Source organism: Rattus norvegicus, chromosome 12 (assembly GCF_021556685.1).
Source record: "Rattus norvegicus strain SHRSP/BbbUtx chromosome 12, alternate assembly SHRSP_T2T, whole genome shotgun sequence".
Classification (NCBI taxonomy): Eukaryota; Metazoa; Chordata; class Mammalia; order Rodentia; family Muridae; genus Rattus; species Rattus norvegicus.
Genome location: NC_141545.1, coordinates 11,135,728 through 11,153,849, shown reverse-complemented (window position 1 = coordinate 11,153,849; position 18,122 = coordinate 11,135,728). Strand labels below are relative to the sequence as shown.

General features: G+C 45.8%; 1 protein-coding gene across 11 annotated transcripts in view; it reads left to right on the top strand.

Moving 5' to 3' along the window:
* The window catches only part of Fry (FRY microtubule binding protein), a 394,540-nt gene that overhangs the window by 284,859 nt on the left and 91,559 nt on the right, over positions 1 to 18,122 (top strand). For all 11 annotated transcript variants that reach the window (XR_015633957.1, XR_015633958.1, XR_015633959.1 and 8 more), the window contains 12 exon segments: positions 1,713 to 1,799; positions 5,595 to 5,854; positions 6,827 to 7,016; positions 7,553 to 7,677; positions 10,600 to 10,657; positions 11,584 to 11,675; positions 11,878 to 12,050; positions 13,996 to 14,156; positions 14,800 to 14,910; positions 16,342 to 16,496; positions 17,668 to 17,767; positions 17,948 to 18,119. Coding sequence is in view for 8 of the 11 variants with exons in the window: in XM_087578221.1 (XP_087434347.1) it covers positions 1,713 to 1,799; positions 5,595 to 5,854; positions 6,827 to 7,016; positions 7,553 to 7,677; positions 10,600 to 10,657; positions 11,584 to 11,675; positions 11,878 to 12,050; positions 13,996 to 14,156; positions 14,800 to 14,910; positions 16,342 to 16,496; positions 17,668 to 17,767; positions 17,948 to 18,119 (1,684 nt within the window). In the remaining 3 variants the exon portion in view is untranslated.

Sequence of the window (18,122 nt, the reverse complement as noted above, 5' to 3'; positions counted from 1 at the left end):
TCATTGCTGACATGTTATTGGGTTTCTAATTAGGTAGTGGCTATTGTTTCCTTTGTTTATCTGTTTTGCCTTATTTTGCTTTGAGGATGGGGTCTGGAGCTCTGTAGACCCAGCAGGCCTTGAACTCACAGAGTTGTGTCTGACTCAGCTTCCTAAATTCTGGGATTAAAGACATGCACTGCCATTCCCAGGCTGTAACAAAATTCTTTTTAAGATCATGTAAACTGCCTTTTGAGATTGTATTTGTTATTTTATATGTATCTCCCATCCAAGTGTGCGCACCATGTGCATACAGGGTCCTTGCGAGCCAGAAGGAGTCATCAAATCCACTGGCACTGGAGTTGGAGGCAGTTGTGAGCTGCTGTGTGGGTGCTGGGAACCAAACTTGGGTCCTTTCTGCTGAGCCATCCCTGTGGCCGCTATAATAAAACGCCTTCTTTTCTTTTTAACTTTATTTGCAAATTTCATACTGTATTTCCACACAACACTCTCTGCTCCAACTCCATACCCCTCCCCAGTTTTATTATCTCTTCTTTTGAAACTAGTGTGTGTGTGTGTGTGTGTGTGTGTGTGTGTGTGTGTCTGTATGTGTGTGTGTGGGTATTGTGTGTATTGTGTATGTTTATTGTGTGTGTGTATAATGTGTGAGTATTGTGTATGTGTGTATTATATTTGTGTATTGTATGCGTGTGTGTAGGGGTGTGTGTGTGTGTGTGTGTGTGTGTGTGTGTGTGTGTGTGTACTGTGTGTAAGTTCAATCTGCTGAGTCTATGTTGTCTCACCCATACACCGGCTAGGACCGACTGCTTAGGATCAAAGGCTTGTGCATGGAGAAGAATATCTTTCTCAGCAGCCATTAACTGCCTATAGTGCTCCAAAGGGGTGCGGCCTGTGCAGCTTCCCCCAGCCACACTGGACTAGCAAACGGCCTTGTCGTTGTGCAACCATATTGTTGATATTTATGGGCACAAAAGCATCCTTAATTGACTGGAGGCAAATCCTATATTCTCACAGTGACAGAAGAGACCATTTCTAATTTCCCTAATGATCCTACTCTACCAAGAATGTTAAGATTAATTTGGTTGTGGGCCATTTTTCCCAGTGTTCAACATTCATCTGATTAAGAAGCTGCCACATACAGAGAATGAACTAGAAAAGTAATGCACCTTCTTTGAAGCGTCACCACACCAAGCCAAACACCTCTATTTCAATGGTGGTGGGGAAGATGTGCCCTCCCAGGATGAGAGACAAGGTTGTGCCTCACATGGGAAGCACAGGGATTGGGGTTTGTCCATGGCGTGTTTTCTTTGGGACTATAATTCAGTCACAGGCCACATTATCAGTCATCCTGGTAAGCCAGTGACCTCAAATGAGAGCATTTCAGTGTCCCAGCGAGGCATGTTCCTGCAGGGCTTCTGCCCCTTAAGCTTGTCACAGAGGCACGAGCGTCTATCTCTTGTGACTGATGTGCAATGCCGGTATTTAGACTCTTGAGTATGTGCAAGTGCTTGAAACCGGAGCTTTAATTATCTTGCACTGGAAATCGAGAGGCTGTCTCTCCTCAGGGCCTGCCTTCTCTTTCTTGTCTCTGTGAGGAAAACCGTTATCACTGTCTGCCAGGCTGTTCTGCTCCATGTCCTGGGATGCAGGCTGCGGGGAGGGTGGGAAGGACACATTTCCCACGGGGTTTAACTGGCTCCTCCTTTGTACAGGACGATGACAGGCCGATGATTGATGTCATGGATCAGCTGAGTTCTTCCATTCTTGAAAGTTTCATTCATGTGGCTGTGTCGGATTCGGTAAGCGACCCCAAGTGCTCTCCGATGTCAGATATGAGTTCTGAGCCTGTCTCCTAAAACAGAGCCAAGTGAAACCACGGGTGCGAGCTCTCAGGGCAGATTAATAACCTGAGGCACAGATACCCAAGAAAACGAGATTAGCTTTTCAAAAGTTTGAACTTTAGGAATACAGATAATATTTTTGAAAACTTCAAGAAAAAAATCAGTCTGGATTTTTAAGGAAAATTAATTAGCCTTAATTGTCGTTTTTTAATATGTAATCTTTGTTTAATTTCGTACTTAATATTTTGTATCCCAGCAGTCTCAGTATGTAAGTTCTACAGATGTGTTTCTTTACAATTTCCAAGATGGCTTATTTTTATTACCTTTGACCCTCACAGTTATTAAAACTCAGAATCATTAGGCTGGGGGTTAGCTCAGGACACAGCACTTTGTTTTTCAAGATGTGTTTCTCTGTGTAGCCCTGGCTGTCCCGGAACTCGCTCTGTAAACCAGTCTGGCCTCAAACTCAGAGATCTGCCTGCCTCTGCCTCCCGAGTGCTGGGGTCAAAGGCACTGTCGACTCTTAAGAAACCTCATGCTAGGGCTGGAGAGATGACTCAGTGGTTAGGAGCACTGACTGCACTTCCTGAGGTCCTGAGTTCAATTCCCAGCAACCACATGGTGGCTCACAACCATCTGTAATGGGATCCGATGCCCTCTTCTGGTATGTCTGAAGACAGCAACAGTGTAGTCATATAAATAAAATAAGTCTTTAAAAAAAAAAAAGAAGAAGAAGAAGCCTCATGCTAGAGCCAGGTATGGCAGCTTGAGCCTATGGAGTGTGGTACAGATGCCTTTAACCTCAGCAGAGGCAGGCGAATCTCCGAGTTCTAGGCTACCCTGGTCTGTATAGTGAGACCTTGTCTCAAAAAACAAAACAAAACAAAACAAAACAAAAACAAAAACAAAAACAAGCAAAAGGGAAAAATAAATCTACAACCTAAGATGACAGGTATTTAGGACAGGGCAGATTTTTACCATTGTACCAACTAAATGTAAGCCTATAGCTGCATAAACTCACAGAGATCCTCCTGCCTCTGCCTTCAGCGTGCTGGGATTAAAGGCGCCCGCTCCCAGCTTACGCATCCATCTTTTAAAACAGAAGATTACCCTGAGCAGACTTGGATCCAGTTCAGCTCCACAAACAAGCAGGGGCTTCTGGAAGGGGCAGGGGCTTCTGGAAGGGGCAGGGGCATCTGGAAGGGGCAGGGGCATCTGGAAGGGGCAGGGGCATCTGGAAGGGGCAGGGGCTTCTGGAAGGGACAGGGGGCATCTGGAAGGGGCAGGGGCTTCTGGAAGGGGCAGGGGCTTCTGGAAGGGGCAGGGGGCGGGGTGTGACTTAGCTGGTGCCTAGCACAGATGCCTGTGACACGTGCAAATGACTGCGTTGGAGAATCTGTAAACTTTCCACAGACTTTCACGACACAGAACGCAGAATGCTAACTTTGGGCAGTCATAATCATGATAACCACTAAGGCCATTGGCCAGGCACTGCAGGCTTGGACAGCCAGAATAAAGAAGTACCCGTTCTCTTACATCGCAGTTGTTCCACCCTGAGGTAGAATGGCCGCTATCATGCTTATGCAAGCATGTCTTCCTTTCCTGTAGATAACTGTCACATTTACTCGTTTTCTTCTGTATTTGCTGGACACAGATCCTAAACAGATCACCAGGTCAGCCTCCTGCACTTCAGAAGATGAGCACACACAAGCTCCATCCATGTTTCTAGGTCCATTATCTCACCTGATTGACTAACGTTAGGAGAGATCACTGACAGTCGCTTAGTCAGGAATGCAGGAGGCGTCTGTCACGAGGTTTGGTGATTTCCCCAGAACGCAGATTTAGGCAAAGCCCTGGATAGGATCTCGTCTCTCTGGTTCTGAAAGTCCAATTCCACCCCCTTCCAACCCAGTCAGTGACTTATGGAGGCCAGATCCGCAACATTTACCCAGGGGAGTTCATTGCCCCAACAGATGAAACGAATCACTTTATAAATGCCTCACAAACGTCTGGCAGTCACAGCGCACGCCTCTAAGCCCTGTACTCAGGAGGCAGAGGCAGGACGATCTCCAAATCTGAGGCCAGCCTGGTGATTTCCAGGACAACCAGAGAAACCCTGTCTATAAACAAACAAACAAACAAGTAAATAAGTAAACACCTAACTAATAAAAAGGCAAGTTTTCCCCCTGCTTTGGAACAATAGATGTGTTATTTGAAATTAGTATTGGGCGGGAGAGATGACTCAGTGGTTAAGAGCACTGACTGCTCTTCCAGAGGTCCTGAGTTCAATTCCCAGCAACCACAAGGTGGCTCACAGCCATCTGTAATGAGACCTGATGCCCTCTTCTGGTGTGTCTGAACACAGCTACAGTGTACTTAGATATAATAAATAAATACATTTTTTTTTTTAAAAAAAGGAAAAGAAGGGGTTGGGGATTTAGCTAGTGGTAGAGCACTTGCCTAGGAAGCGCAAGGCCCTGGGTTCAGTCCCCAGCTCCGAAAAAAAGAACAAAAAAAAAAAAAAAAAAAAGGAAAAGAAAATTGGTATTTCCTAAGTATTGATGTAGATACTTAAAAGAGAATAAAATGAGAGTGTATATACATATATATAAAGTTTTGAAAGACATTGCTTGATGTCATAGGGATTAGGTATCTCTTCTTAAAAATCACCAGTGGAATCCCCTTCATAAAAAAGGAAGTGTTCAGGTGTTTCTGAAGCCCAGGCAAGGTGCTTCAGTGTGAGGAAAGATAGAAAACACTGTGGCACGTCACCCAAACAAATCACAGGGGCAAAAGGACTTCAGCACTGTAAATCTGGGCCTGCCGAGGTTGTCCCGTGGTGAGGAGCACTGACTGTCCTTCCAGAAGTTCAGAGTTTTGAATCTCGGCACCCACATGGTGGCTCAGGGCCAACACTAACTCTAGTTCCTGGAAATTCATTGGCCCCTTCCAGCCTCCACAGGCACTAGGCACACGGGTGGTACAGCGCATGCATGCAGGCCTAACATTCCTATCTTTAAAATAAAAATAAATTTTAGAAAAGCATAAACCTGCAGTCACATTTAAATGAACTAATATGACATATTGTTACATGACTGGTGAACATCCTCTGTGTGCTCATCTGTGTGACATTAAAACTTAAAAATAGGTAGGGTTGGAGGGATGGCAGCAATTAAGAGCACTCACTGGCTGCTCTTCCAGAGGTCCTGAGTTCAATTCCCAGCAACCACAAGGTGGCTCACAGCCATCTGTAATGAGACCTGATGCCCTCTTCTGGTGTGTCTGAAGACAGCTATAGTGTACTTATATATATATAATAAATAAATACATCTTTTAAAAAAAGATAACAAATCTGAAAATAATATTTAAAAAAACTTAAAAATATGACTATAGCTAGGCATGGTGGCTCACACTTTTAATCTCCCACATCTGGGAGGCAGTGGATCTTTCTGAGCTCAAGGCCCAGCAAGTTACAGGCCTCCAAGAGCTGTCTCACGGGTCCCTGTCTCAAAAAGCAACAAGGACCACAAAAATGATCGTAACCATTGATCTTCACACTTACTGCTGCTTATGGGCCAGCACTGGGGCACAGTCGACTCGGACAAGAGTTGCATGTGATGGGCGTCCCAGATCCAGAGCTGGTCCGTGGCATCGGAGGTCAGGAAAGGCGCTGTGGAGACAGGGGCGCCAGGCTGAGCCCTGGTAAACTCTGCCTTGCCCGTCTATCTGTGACTGCCTGCTTCTCGCCCTCAGGCAACGTTACCTCCGACCCACAATGTGGACCTCCAGTGGCTGGTGGAGTGGAACGCGGTCCTGGTCAACAGCCACTACGACGTGAAGAGCCCTTCCCACGTCTGGATCTTTGCGCAGTCTGTCAAAGACCCCTGGGTCCTCTGCCTCTTCAGCTTCCTCCGGCAGGAAAACCTGCCAAAGCACTGCCCCACAGCTCTCAGCTATGCCTGGCCGTACGCCTTCACCCGGCTGCAGTCCGTGATGCCGCTGGTAGATCCTAAGTAAGGTGCTCCTGTGTTTCCAGTGCTTGTGATTGGTTCTCTTACACGGTCATTCCACGTAAGAGCTAGACTACCATAATCCCCTCTAATTTTTTAAAAATTCCCTGCTATAGCATTCTTTTTTTTTTTTTTTTCAGAGCTGGGGACCAAACCCAGGGCCTTGCGCTTGCTAGGCAAGCACTCTACCGCTAAGCTAAATCCCCAACCCCAGAATTCTTAATATATAGTAGAGAGAAAAATACTCTGTCTAGAACAGTGGTTGCTTTTTTTTTTTCTTTTGTTTTAGTAATCTAGATGACTTAATTATACCGGTACAGGAAGCTCTGGCTCTTAATGCAGAGACCTTCGAAATTTTTTCTGTGCAGCCTCTCGTCCTTGGTGGACAGCTGCCTAATGGTTTGAGCCCTCCTAATGATCTTTACTTAACAAGTGATGTTTACAGTCTGGCATGGTAATATATGCCTACAATTCTAACACTCCAGAGGCAGAGATAGATGGGTCGCCACAAGGTCAAGGCCAGCCCTGCTGCATACAGAAAGGCCTACATAGTGAGATCCTAACTCAAACAGAACCCTGAAACTCACATTCAAAATCAAGAATTGGAGAGATGCACACTGCTCTCTAGGGGATCCAAGTTCAGTTCCCATCACCCAGGCTAAACGGGTTGAATGGCTCCCAACTGCCTAGAACTCCAGCTCCACGGGGATCTGCTGCCCTCTTGTGGTCACCATAGGCACCTGCACTCATGTACGTACACACACACACACACACACACACACACACACACACACACACACACACACTTAAAAGTAAAAATTGGGGTTGGGGATTTAGCTCAGTGGTAGAGCGCTTGCCTAGCAAGCCCAAGGCCCTGGGTTCGGTCCCCAGCTCCGAAAAAAAGAAAAAAAAAGTAAAAATCAAACAATAAAATCAGGAATTTAGTTCTACCTTTGTTTGCCTCCACATCGACAGCAGCCCAGTCAACGCCAAGAAAACCAGCACAGCAAGCAGTGGAGACAACTATGTTACCTTGTGGAGAAATTACCTCATTCTCTGTTTTGGAGTTGCCAAACCCAGTATTATGAGCCCAGGACACCTTCGAGCATCCACTCCAGAGATAATGGCAACAACTCCCGATGGTACAGTGAGCTACGATAACAAGGTGACATGACATGCTTCAGGGGGATTACTCTGTAAGGTTCTTGTTAGCTTGTTAGCGCTTGTTCCTGGTGGGAGTTGCACTACGCCTGCCCTCTGGAATAGTGTGGAATCTGAGTTTCCATCCGCCACATTTCCAGATTCCTTCGAGCATCTTCTGTGAATAATTTTTGGCCCCCCACCCCTGCAAGTATAGAAAGGAAGACGGAGAGATAAGGGAGCTCGTACTAGGGCGCCACGTGCTCAGTGCCTAGAGGCTGGGCTTGTCTGCCCCACGCCCAGTTTTCCTCTCCACCAATTGGACACCTCAAAACCACAACTTTATCCGATGATAGCTTTGCTGACTTAAATGGTTTAAAAAAAGAAAAGGGCAATCAGTTTTCTTTAGGACTTGTACCCCAGGTAAAAAAATAATTGTCCTGTGTTAAATGTATGGGTTTTTAGTTTTTAATTTATCGTCCCTGGAATGATGTGACTCGGTCACCTGAAACTTATTACTTGGTTGCCACATTGCCTCTTTGTCACTTCGCCTCGTTGCAGGCCATTGGCACGCCGTCAGTGGGCGTCCTGCTGAAGCAGTTGGTGCCTTTGATGAGGCTGGAGAGCATCGAAATCACAGAGTCCCTTGTTTTAGGGTTCGGAAGGACAAATTCCCTTGTTTTCAGGTATGTCCATCACAGTACATTCTCAGAAATCAGACATATGGCTATAGTCATTGCTGTTTCTCTTAACTCGAGCTTGGGGGGTGGTGGGGTGCTGGTGGGTACTGGGATGCCGGTGGGTGCTGGAGTGCCAGTGCTGGGGTGCTGGTGGGTGCTGAGGTGCTGCGGGGGCCAGTGGGTGCTGGTGGGTGCTGAGGTGCTGTGGGTGCCAGTGGGTGCTGGAGTGCCAGTGCTGGGGTGCTGGTGGGTGCTGGGGTGCTGGTGGGTGCTGAGGTGCTGCAGGGGCCAGTGGGTGCTGGGGTGCTGGTGGGTGCTGAGGTGCTGCGGGGGCCGGTGGGTGCTGGGGTGCTGCGGGTGCTGGTGGGTGCTGGGGTGCTGGTGGGTGCTGGGGTGCCAGTGGGTGCTGGGGTGCCGGTGGGTGCTGGAGTGCCAGTGGGTACAGGTGCCAGTGCTGGGTGCCAGTGCTGGGTGCTAGTGGGCTGTGCATGGTTTGCTTATGCCTTCGTTTGATGTGCAGGTAAACAGCCTTCCTTACAGCATCAAAGTTTATTGCATTTGCAATCTTTGACTTGGGTAACTCTAAGTAAGATAACTCCCTCTAAGTAAGATAATTTCCAGTTGGCCAGACATTGTGTGGCTGCAACACCAAAACAAGGGTGGCGTGTGGTTTCCCACTATCCCTGCAACGGACTCCAAAGCACTCCATACCTCTATATGGTTTTACAGTCCCGTATCTGAGGAGGATGAAGGAAACACTAAACAACAGCCAGGAAAGGGAACTCCCCGAACATCTCACCCTGACATTAACTACAAGTTCTCATTACTAGAGTGCCAATTAGCCAGCATTTAGCCAGTCGTTTATTAGTTAGACCTGCTTTAAAAAAAATAGCTCACGGTCCCTGAAAGAAGGCAAGTCCGGGTGTACAGCTCATCCTCTCTGTGTTCCTGGACGGAGATGCTGCTTTCCAGGTAACCAATGGCAGGAGTCTAAATCATCTCCGTGGGCCTCAGGTTGCACAGCTGCAAGATTAGTACAACTGAAATGAAGTGTCTTCTAAGGAAACAGTGTGAACAGCTGCACCAAGGCTCAGTGGTTAGAGTGCTGGCTGCCCTTGCAGAGGACCTGGGTTCAATTCCCACCACCCTTCTCTGGCCTTCATGGGTACTGCATGTATGTTGTGTACAGCTGTGCATACAGATAAAACACAGACCCATATGAGGACAAGTAATTTTTTAAATTATTTAAATCGATTTGACAAAATGGAATCTGCCCCATAGATTGGTTGAGTTGATATCTTAAACGTGCATATTCAATATAAAATACATTTGGTAGATACAATTCATAAGTAGAAAAGGGTTAATATTATGAATAATCATTAATATTGCACATTATATATTGTGATCATATCCTAATATTAATATAATATCCTTTGATATTATGCTATATTATGATATTTTTGTTATTAAAATGGAGTTTTTTGATAAATCCTGTGTCTTTTTCTTCTTTAAGATTTATTTTATTTACATGAGTACACTGTAACTGTTCTCAGACACACCAGGCGAGGGCATTGGATCCCATTACAGATGGTTCTGAGCCACCGTGTGGTTGCTGGGAATTGAACTCAGGACCTCTGGAAGAGCAGTCAGTGCTCTTAACCGCTGAGCCATCTCTCTAGCCCAATTCTTTCTTTATTAGAACGATCAAGACAAAACCTCAGATTTCTCTCTCAGTTCAGAGTAGATTCCCATGAGCCTCCCTGGTCCCCTGGAGGGTGATGCATCCTAACCTGGGGTGTGGAATTTCCAAACTTTTCTAGCTGCAAGCTAGATCACACATCTGTTTTAACATAGCAATTCAGAAATGATTTCTCAAAGATGATAACTTATACCAAGTATAAATGATAGTTGGAGATGGGGGGGGTGAGATCCGCATGTGCGTGCATGTGTGTGTAATGAAATATATATACACATATATATGCATATATATACACATGTAAAAATATATAATACATATAGGTGTATACATAGAATGCATAAAATACAGGTATGTCTTAGGGTTTCTATAGCTGTGAAGAGACACCTTGGCTATGACAATTCCTATAATGGAAAACATTTAATTGTGGATGGCTTACAGGTTCAGAGGTTCAGTCCATTATCATCATGGTGGCAGCATCCAGGCAGGCATGGTGCTGGAGGAGATGCTAAGAGTTCTATATTTGGATCTGTAGGCAGCAGCAAGAGACTGCTACACTAGGCCTGGTGTGAGCATCTAAGACCTCGGTGCCCACCCCACAGTGATACACTTCCTCCAAGGCCACACCTCCCACGAGTGCTGCTTCCTATGAGCCAAGCATTCAAACACATGAGTCTTTGGGGGCCATACCTAGTCAAACCAACACAATATAAAACACAAACAGAGAGGTATAATACAATATATATTAATGTTATCAAAACATTTCTACTACAGGTTTTAATGAAAACTGTGGCATTTTGTCCTGTGCTATAATTTACATCAAACAGACACTTGTAAACTTTACTCTGAAACACAGGTTTCATGTTTTAAATCTTGTATGTGTCAGTCTCCTGAGTAAAGCTCTAGGGTAGTTCAGTATTGATCATCTCCTTCCTTCTGTTTGGACTGAACGGTTTTTTGAGAGCAGACTCCATTTATAATTATTTCCAGTTTCATAGCCAGTCCTGATTTAGTAAGTACTTTGTTCAGATAGGGTTTTCTGCCCAATGCATGTGCACAGCACCAGAAGGAGGACAGAGACTGTCTATATAGAGGTGTCACGGAGATGTCATGGGAGGCTTTGGTCGGTAGCCAAGTGAAATAGTTACGTTATTTATGTTGGGATGGATATGTCGGTGACAAGTCTTATGTCAATAACAACAGATTTCAAATATGACCTTTTCCCTCCGTAGAGAATTGGTTGAAGAACTCCATCCATTAATGAAGGAGGCTCTAGAGAGGAGACCAGAGGTAAGGTTTGGAATCTCCACCATGAGGGGCTGACTCATTTGGACAGTGATGTGAATCTTAAGTCAGCTTTGTCATCCTCTAAAGAATGCAAACACCCAAACTGTTCCTAACAGTGGACCTTGTTATAGTACATTAAATTTTCAATAGTCAAACAATGTGTTTTAGTGAATTTTCTAAAATGCAAAACAACTCAAGCAGTCATGTAGACATGTTTTTTTATTTTTACAAAAGATCTAAGCCAAAATCTAATTTGGGCTTTTAGTTAGCATGGCTTTATTAATAAGCCAGAAGTCAATGACCAAGGAGATCAGAATTTACTTACAATGCACCCAGACTGAAAAATAATAATAAAAAAGAAGCTTCTCATAAATATGACATAAGAAACAGCAGAAATCTGAGACGGGGAGAGAGCTCAGCTCCTCAGAGCACTGGCTGCTCTTCCAGAGGGTGACTCAGAGCATCCCTAACCTCGGTTCCAGGGAATCTGACGCCCTCTTCTGGCTACCATGAGCACTGCACGCACAAGGTACATATATGTGTAGACAAAACACCTATATGCATAAAGACAGGTATTAAAAAAAAAAAAGAAGTGGCAGAAATTTAGAAGTCTGGAGATCAAATAGCACGCACTCCCTGAGCAGCCTGGGGTTGTCAGCATCCAGAGTCCTCTCTAGTCGCTTCGTATTGCTTAGCAGACACCGGCGCCTCTGAGCACCAGGCCCGCTACTCAACACTTCTGCCTCACGCATTCTTAGGGGCTGAACATTTTCCTTGCAGCCTATAATAACTGGCGTTGTCCCCACCTATTAGGAAGAAAGGACAGTGCATCCCTTTTACGCTTAGGAAACTTGGAAACACTAAATTACGCCCTAAAGTTGGTGTTGTATTATCCTTGACTGTAAGTGGCCTTGCTGCTCTCTATGCAGAACAAGAAGCGCCGAGAACGGAGAGATTTGCTGAGGCTGCAGCTGCTTCGGATATTCGAGCTCCTGGCAGACGCTAGTGTGATAAGTGACAGGTGAGCTTCTCCTTCTCCTGTAAATATATTACCTCAGCACAGACTCTGGCAAGCCACCCTTATCTTTGTCCATACCCCGCTTATAATGTACGGAAAAACCAAGTTTGCCACGTGAATCCCAGCCACCGCTACGGTTTTCATTGAGCACCTGCTCCTTTGCTCTAACTTGTCTAAAAGCATCGTCTCCCTCCCTCCCGTCCAGCACAAATGGAGCTTTAGAACGAGACACCTTAGCGCTTGGAGCGTTGTTCTTGGAATACGTGGACTTGACCCGCATGCTCCTAGAAGCTGAAAATGACAAAGAAGTCGAAATCCTTAAAGACATTCGAGCACATTTTAGCGCCATGGTTGCCAACTTGATTCAGTGTGTTCCAGGTAATCCAGCCTTTCCCTCTGGACTGAGCGAAGCATTCACACCCCCCACCCACCCCGCGCCCTTTCCTGATTCCTCGGGGGCTGCACGGCGATCTGGGGGTAGTTTCTTTGTTTGTTCTGAGGCACTGGAGATACACAAGAGCGGAACTGTCAGAATCACATTTAGTATCGTGCTTTTGTTCTGTTTGGTTTTTTTCGAGGGTTTTTTTCGAGACAGGGTTTCTCTGTGTAGACCGGGCTGTCCTGGAACTCACTGTGTAGACCAGCCTCCTTTGCCTCTGATCTCAGGCACTTCCCTGCAGTCACTGTACTAACGAGAAGTATGCAGAGCAGAATACCTTTACGTTTGCTTTGATTTAACTGCTACGTCTTGCAGAAGATACACAGATGTGAAACATTCTGTTCCCATAGAGGCATAGGGAACAAAGGGGATGATTGACCTGGTGTAGTTCCTCAAATTAGAAATTTTTGGTCCATATATAAAAACAACTCGGCTAATACTCCATTTTGGATTTTTTTTTTTCTTTTTTTCGGAGCTGGGGACCGAACCCAGGGCCTTGCGCTTCCTAGGCAAGCGCTCTACCACTGAGCTAAATCCCCAACCCCACTATTTTGTTATTTTGACATTATTAACTGTACGGTTCCACCTCAGCTGTTAGGGTTCTTACACCACTGTTTAAGCCTGCCTTCTGGGCTGGAGAGATGGCTCAGTGGTTAAGAGCACTGACTATTCTTCCAGAGGTCCTGAGTTCAATTCCCAGCAACCACATGGTGGCTCACAACCATCTGTAAGGAGATCCAATGCCTTCTTCTGGTGTATCTGAAGACAGCTACAGTGTGCTTATATATAATAAATGAATAAATCTTAAAAAAAAAAAAGCCTGCCTTCTTGGGTAATATGAAGCACATGTTTTTGAAATAGCATATATTATACTCCATTATGTTCTCTCTAACAACAAGGAGAGTGGTCACAAAAATTCATTCTATGTACACAAAAGTTAAGTGGAATGATCAGTTAGACCAGCAGTTCTGACCCTTTAGGTCGCTGTGACCCTTTTTGGGGGTCAAATGACCCTTTCGCAGGAGTCGAATATCAGATATCCTACATGTCAGATATTTACATTGTAATTCTTTTGTTTAAAGATGTATTTATTTACTTCATGTATGAGGACACTGTCGCTGTCTTCAGACACACCAGAAGAGGGCATCAGACCTCATTACAGATGGTTGTGAGCCACCATGTGGTTGCTGGGATTTGAACTCAGGACCTCTGGAAGAGCAGTCAGTGCTCCTAACCACTGAGCCATCTCTCCAGCCCTACATTATAATTCTTAACAGGAGCAAAATTACAAATATGAAGAAGCAACACAGTCTTTTTATGGTTAGGGGTCCACCACAACACGAGGAACTGTATAGAGGCTCTCGGTATGAGGAAGGTTGAGAACCCAGAAAGAAAAGTTGTTGAAACTTATCTAAAGAGCCAAGTTTCTGTAACTAAAGGAAACGGGCGTTATCAGGCTGGGGGTGTAGCTTATTGGGAGCGCATGCGCTGAGCATGCACCAAGCCCCAAGTCCCAGCTCCAAGCAAACTTCAGCTTAGGAAAACAAAGTTGGTTCTTGGGGATGCGGAGGTGGGGTGAGGTTCTAACCTCCACAGGACCCAAGTTTAGTGCCAGCACCTGTGTCGGGCAGCTCACGTGTACCTGTGACTCAGTTTCTGGCCTGTGTGTGGGCCCCTGTGCTCATGAGCACTTACCATATCCAGGAAAACGTTTATACACATAATTAAAAACAAAAACGTTAGGAAAAGTGGAAGTTATCTTCCTTTCCTCACGTCTTTGAAGGTAACATCCATCAGTGCTCCCGTCTAGCAGTAATATACACTGATTACAGACAGTCTAATATACACTGACAACCAACCCTGCTTCTGTGTCCTTCTCTCTAGTTCACCACAGAAGATTTCTCTTCCCCCAGCAAAGCCTGCGGCACCATCTCTTCATCTTGTTCAGCCAGTGGGCCGGCCCCTTCAGTATCATGTTTACCCCTCTGGATCGGTACAGTGACCGAAACCACCAGATCACAAGATACCAGTACTGTGCTCTGAAGGTTGGTCGGCAATATCAGCAGCCTCCTTTGTTAAGCTAACAACCGTGCCTGAAAAATGAGGTTAAAATGAGTGTATAATACAATAAAAATATACAGTTATAAACATTCAAATGGATACATGCATGCACATGTAAATATAAACTCAGTAACTCCAAATACATGGGTGAACATGTGGGTAAATATGGGAGCGCTGCCAACTGGGCCCACAATTACAAAACGTAAAATTGTGTCAAGTTCCTGCTTTTATCCAGTATTTCTTCTGGGCGAGTTTTGCCTATTGATCCCTGAAGTTACTATATTGCTACTTAATTTCCAGTCTAAGAAGGAGAAAAACAAACAAGCCACAGCCACACCCCCTGTTTATCTAATCCGATCCTGGACGTCTACACTGTGAAAACCTTCGGGTCTGAAGCAGTGTGGTCTTTGTGTTGCTTACTTCTCCATTTCGGGGATGAAGCACCCCGGAAACCACTGAGTTTATTTCTGCCAACAGTGTTGGACAGAAGGCTGGGGTCCACAGGCAGGAAAGCTTAGGATGCTGTCAGGCGAGGGAGCTGCCAGTCTCCACACTCACAGGAAGCCGAGGGAGCAGGAAACCTGTCGCTCTGGTTCTGTCTCCAGGTTTCATGGTTTCTGATTTCAGGCAATGTCGGCGGTGCTGTGCTGCGGCCCTGTTTTCGACAATGTCGGCCTCTCTCCGGATGGCTATCTGTATAAGTGGCTTGACAATATTCTGGCTTGTCAAGATTTACGGGTAAGTGCGAGTCAAGAATGCATTGCTCTTCAGCATTTTTGAGGTTAGCATGAAGCACATACCACCTTTTCTCCATAGTCACACGAGTTTAGCTATGAACATTGTGGTACCAGGCCCAAAAGTACAGCGTCGTTTAACCAAACTGACCAAAAAACTGGGTCATAAAAGTTCACATAATTCGAAAACAACCTCTATACTCAGTAGCATTAAATGAGTAATTAAGTATCACTAAAATATACCTCCCAGGAGCTGGAGAGAGAAGTTGCAGCAAGGAAGAATGCTTGCTGCTCTTGCAGAGGACCTGAATTGAGTTCCCAGCACCCCCCCCCCCCCGGGAACTCAAGCTCCAGGAACCCTCAGTCAGCCACAAACACAGATGTGTCTGTGTACATGCACATACACATAATTAACAATTAACGAAGTCTTTTAAAGCAATAGATGCTTCCAGATAGCCAGTAAATTGACATAAATAACAACAGTAACTGGAAAATATCTTTAAATGGGACACTGTGAAAATGTTTACATTTGTGGTTTGTAAAGAAAGCCGTGCTTAAAATGAAGTTTATGAATATATGTGATGGGATGGGAAAACGGGACAAGGCTGGGAATCTGTGGCCTGTTCATCACAAGAAGTTAGTATAAGAAACAGTTTTACCAAAAAGTAGGACACTAATTAACTAGGGGGATTCTTAATAACAATGAACATTATGTTAATAACTTTTCCGCTCCTGTGACAAAATGCCTTTTAAAGGAGTTCTTAAAAATTATATTTACAATTATAAAAATGTTAAATTTATTTTAAGGAGGAAATTTAAGGGAGAAACAGGTTATTACAGTCCATCGAGGTGGGGAAGGCCTGGCTATCAAGGGAGCCTCTGGTAGGAGCGTAAGACTAAGACTGTTCATGTGATGTGGGCCTGGAAGTAGGCAGAGAAAGCGGGACAGACCAAGGCCAGGGCTAACCTTCAAAGACTCCTAAAGACTGCCAGGCAGGCCCCACGTCCTCAGAACTCCAACGCCTCCAAGCTGAGAACCAAGCATTCAAAGCATGAGCCTGTGTGGGCATTCCAAATTCAAACTACTAATACAGCAGATACTTAAGCCAGGCCCTTCCCTTCTGGCGAGAAGAGTGGGTGACTTCAGAAAGAGGCAGGTAGCATTACCTTCTGAGGGGAATGGAGTCTCCCTCTTAGTGGTGGGTACTTCCCAGAGTACAGCGGATGGAGCCTGCATCCTGGCTGCGGGGTGGCTGCATTGCACCCGGTTAAAGAAGAGCGTGTGGCACAAAGATCAACCCAAATGAGTGTCTGACCCCCCTTAACCCCACTCAGTGTTGTTCACCTGACCCGTATTAGCTACGTTTGGTCGCATGGATTTCTCTGGAATATTTTCTGAGGAAGTAGGAATGACTGATTTGTTCCTTGCCCTCAGGTTCATCAGCTTGGCTGTGAGGTCGTCATGTTGCTACTGGAGCTTAATCCTGACCAAATAAACCTTTTCAATTGGGCCATCGACCGCTGTTACACAGGTTCCTACCAGCTTGCTTCCGGCTGCTTCAAAGCCATCGCAACCGTGTGCGGAAACAGGTATGGATTTTCGTAATTAGTGGTCAGTGGCAAGGGTGGTGACATCGTGATGTGAGAGCTAGACAGACGACTGTGTGGGAGTTATCCAGAGCGGGACAGCCCAGAGTGGCTTCTATGTCCCTCGCAGATAAGATGGCTGCTCTGAGTTTCAGTGACACTGGGGAGACATTCACAGTCAGTGAAGTGTGGAGGCAAAGTTTGAAAATAGCGAAAACAATACACTGAAGGAATTAGATCATCCGTGTGGACAAGGTCCTGGTGCATGTTAACTGCGACCCCGTAAGCCCACCAAATCAAACCCAGGAAAATCCCCTCTGCTCAAAACTTCAAGAATGCAGGAAGGAGGTGTGGGCTGAATATTACACTCGTTTGAAAAATGTACTGATTTGAGCCCAGGACCTCATGCCTGCTAAAAGCGCTCTCCGTGCCCTGAGTCACGCCCCAGCCCAAAGATTATGCCTCTAAAGCCACCGTCCTTATTACAGTGACAAGTGAGTTCATGAAGCTGTTTGTCACTATAACCTAGTAAGTATAATGCTGGCATGACGTGACAGATTAAATCCCCAAGCTGCATAAACTTCTCCTAAGAGAGAACGTATGGATTAGGGAGACGGAGAGAATGGAATACGGTAAAGGTTTATGTTTTAAAAGCTTCGTGGAGGGACTGGAGGGACGCCTCAGTCGTTGACGATGTTTTATTACTGTTGAGGACAACCTGAGTTCAGTATGCAGCACCCAGGCCGTGGAGTTCACAACTGCCTGTAACTCCGGTTCCAGGCTATCCAAGGCTATCCCCAGGCACCTGCATGAATGGGCCGCACATACATGTACTCAGGGACACATAAAAATACATAAGTACATGAGTCCCAAAACAGACAGAGCAAGCCGGATGGTGGCGGTGCACACCTTTAATCCCAGCACTCAGGAGGCAGAGGCAGGTAGATCTCTGAGTCTGAGGCCAGCCTGGTCTACAGAGTGAGTTCCAGGACAGCCAGGGCCACACAAAGAAACCCTGTCTCAAAACAAACGAACAAACAAAAACCCCAAATAGATACATAAATAAATAAAGGCAGTGTCCTTGCTAAGGACGCAAGTCAAGGTGCCACCCGAGATGTCTCCAGCTTACTAGTCGGGATCCTGTGACCATGCTGTGTGATTTCCTTTACCCCAGGAACTACCCCTTTGACATAGTGACACTGCTGAACCTCGTCCTCTTCAAGGCCTCGGACACCAACAGAGAGATTTACGAAGTCTCCATGCAGCTCATGCAGGTGCGTGTCCCTGACGTACGGGGGATTTCCATCCTGTGTGTCGCGTCCTCCAGATAGAGCGGTGGTTAACCGATCCAGTGTGAAGGCGAACGCATTCACCATGCCACTGCTAATGTCTGCTGAACATTGCTGAGGGACCCAGGGAACTCTTTCTGAAGCCCGTTTCTTAACTCTTCATAGATCCTCAAAGCGAAGCTCTTCCTGCACTCCAAGAAGGCCGCAGAACAGCGACCGGGCAGTGTTCTGTATGGAACGCACGGGCCATTGCCGCCTCTCTACAGTGTGTCGCTAGCCCTGCTGTCCCGAGAACTGGCCCGGATGTACCCGGAGCTCACACTTCCCCTCTTCTCAGGTA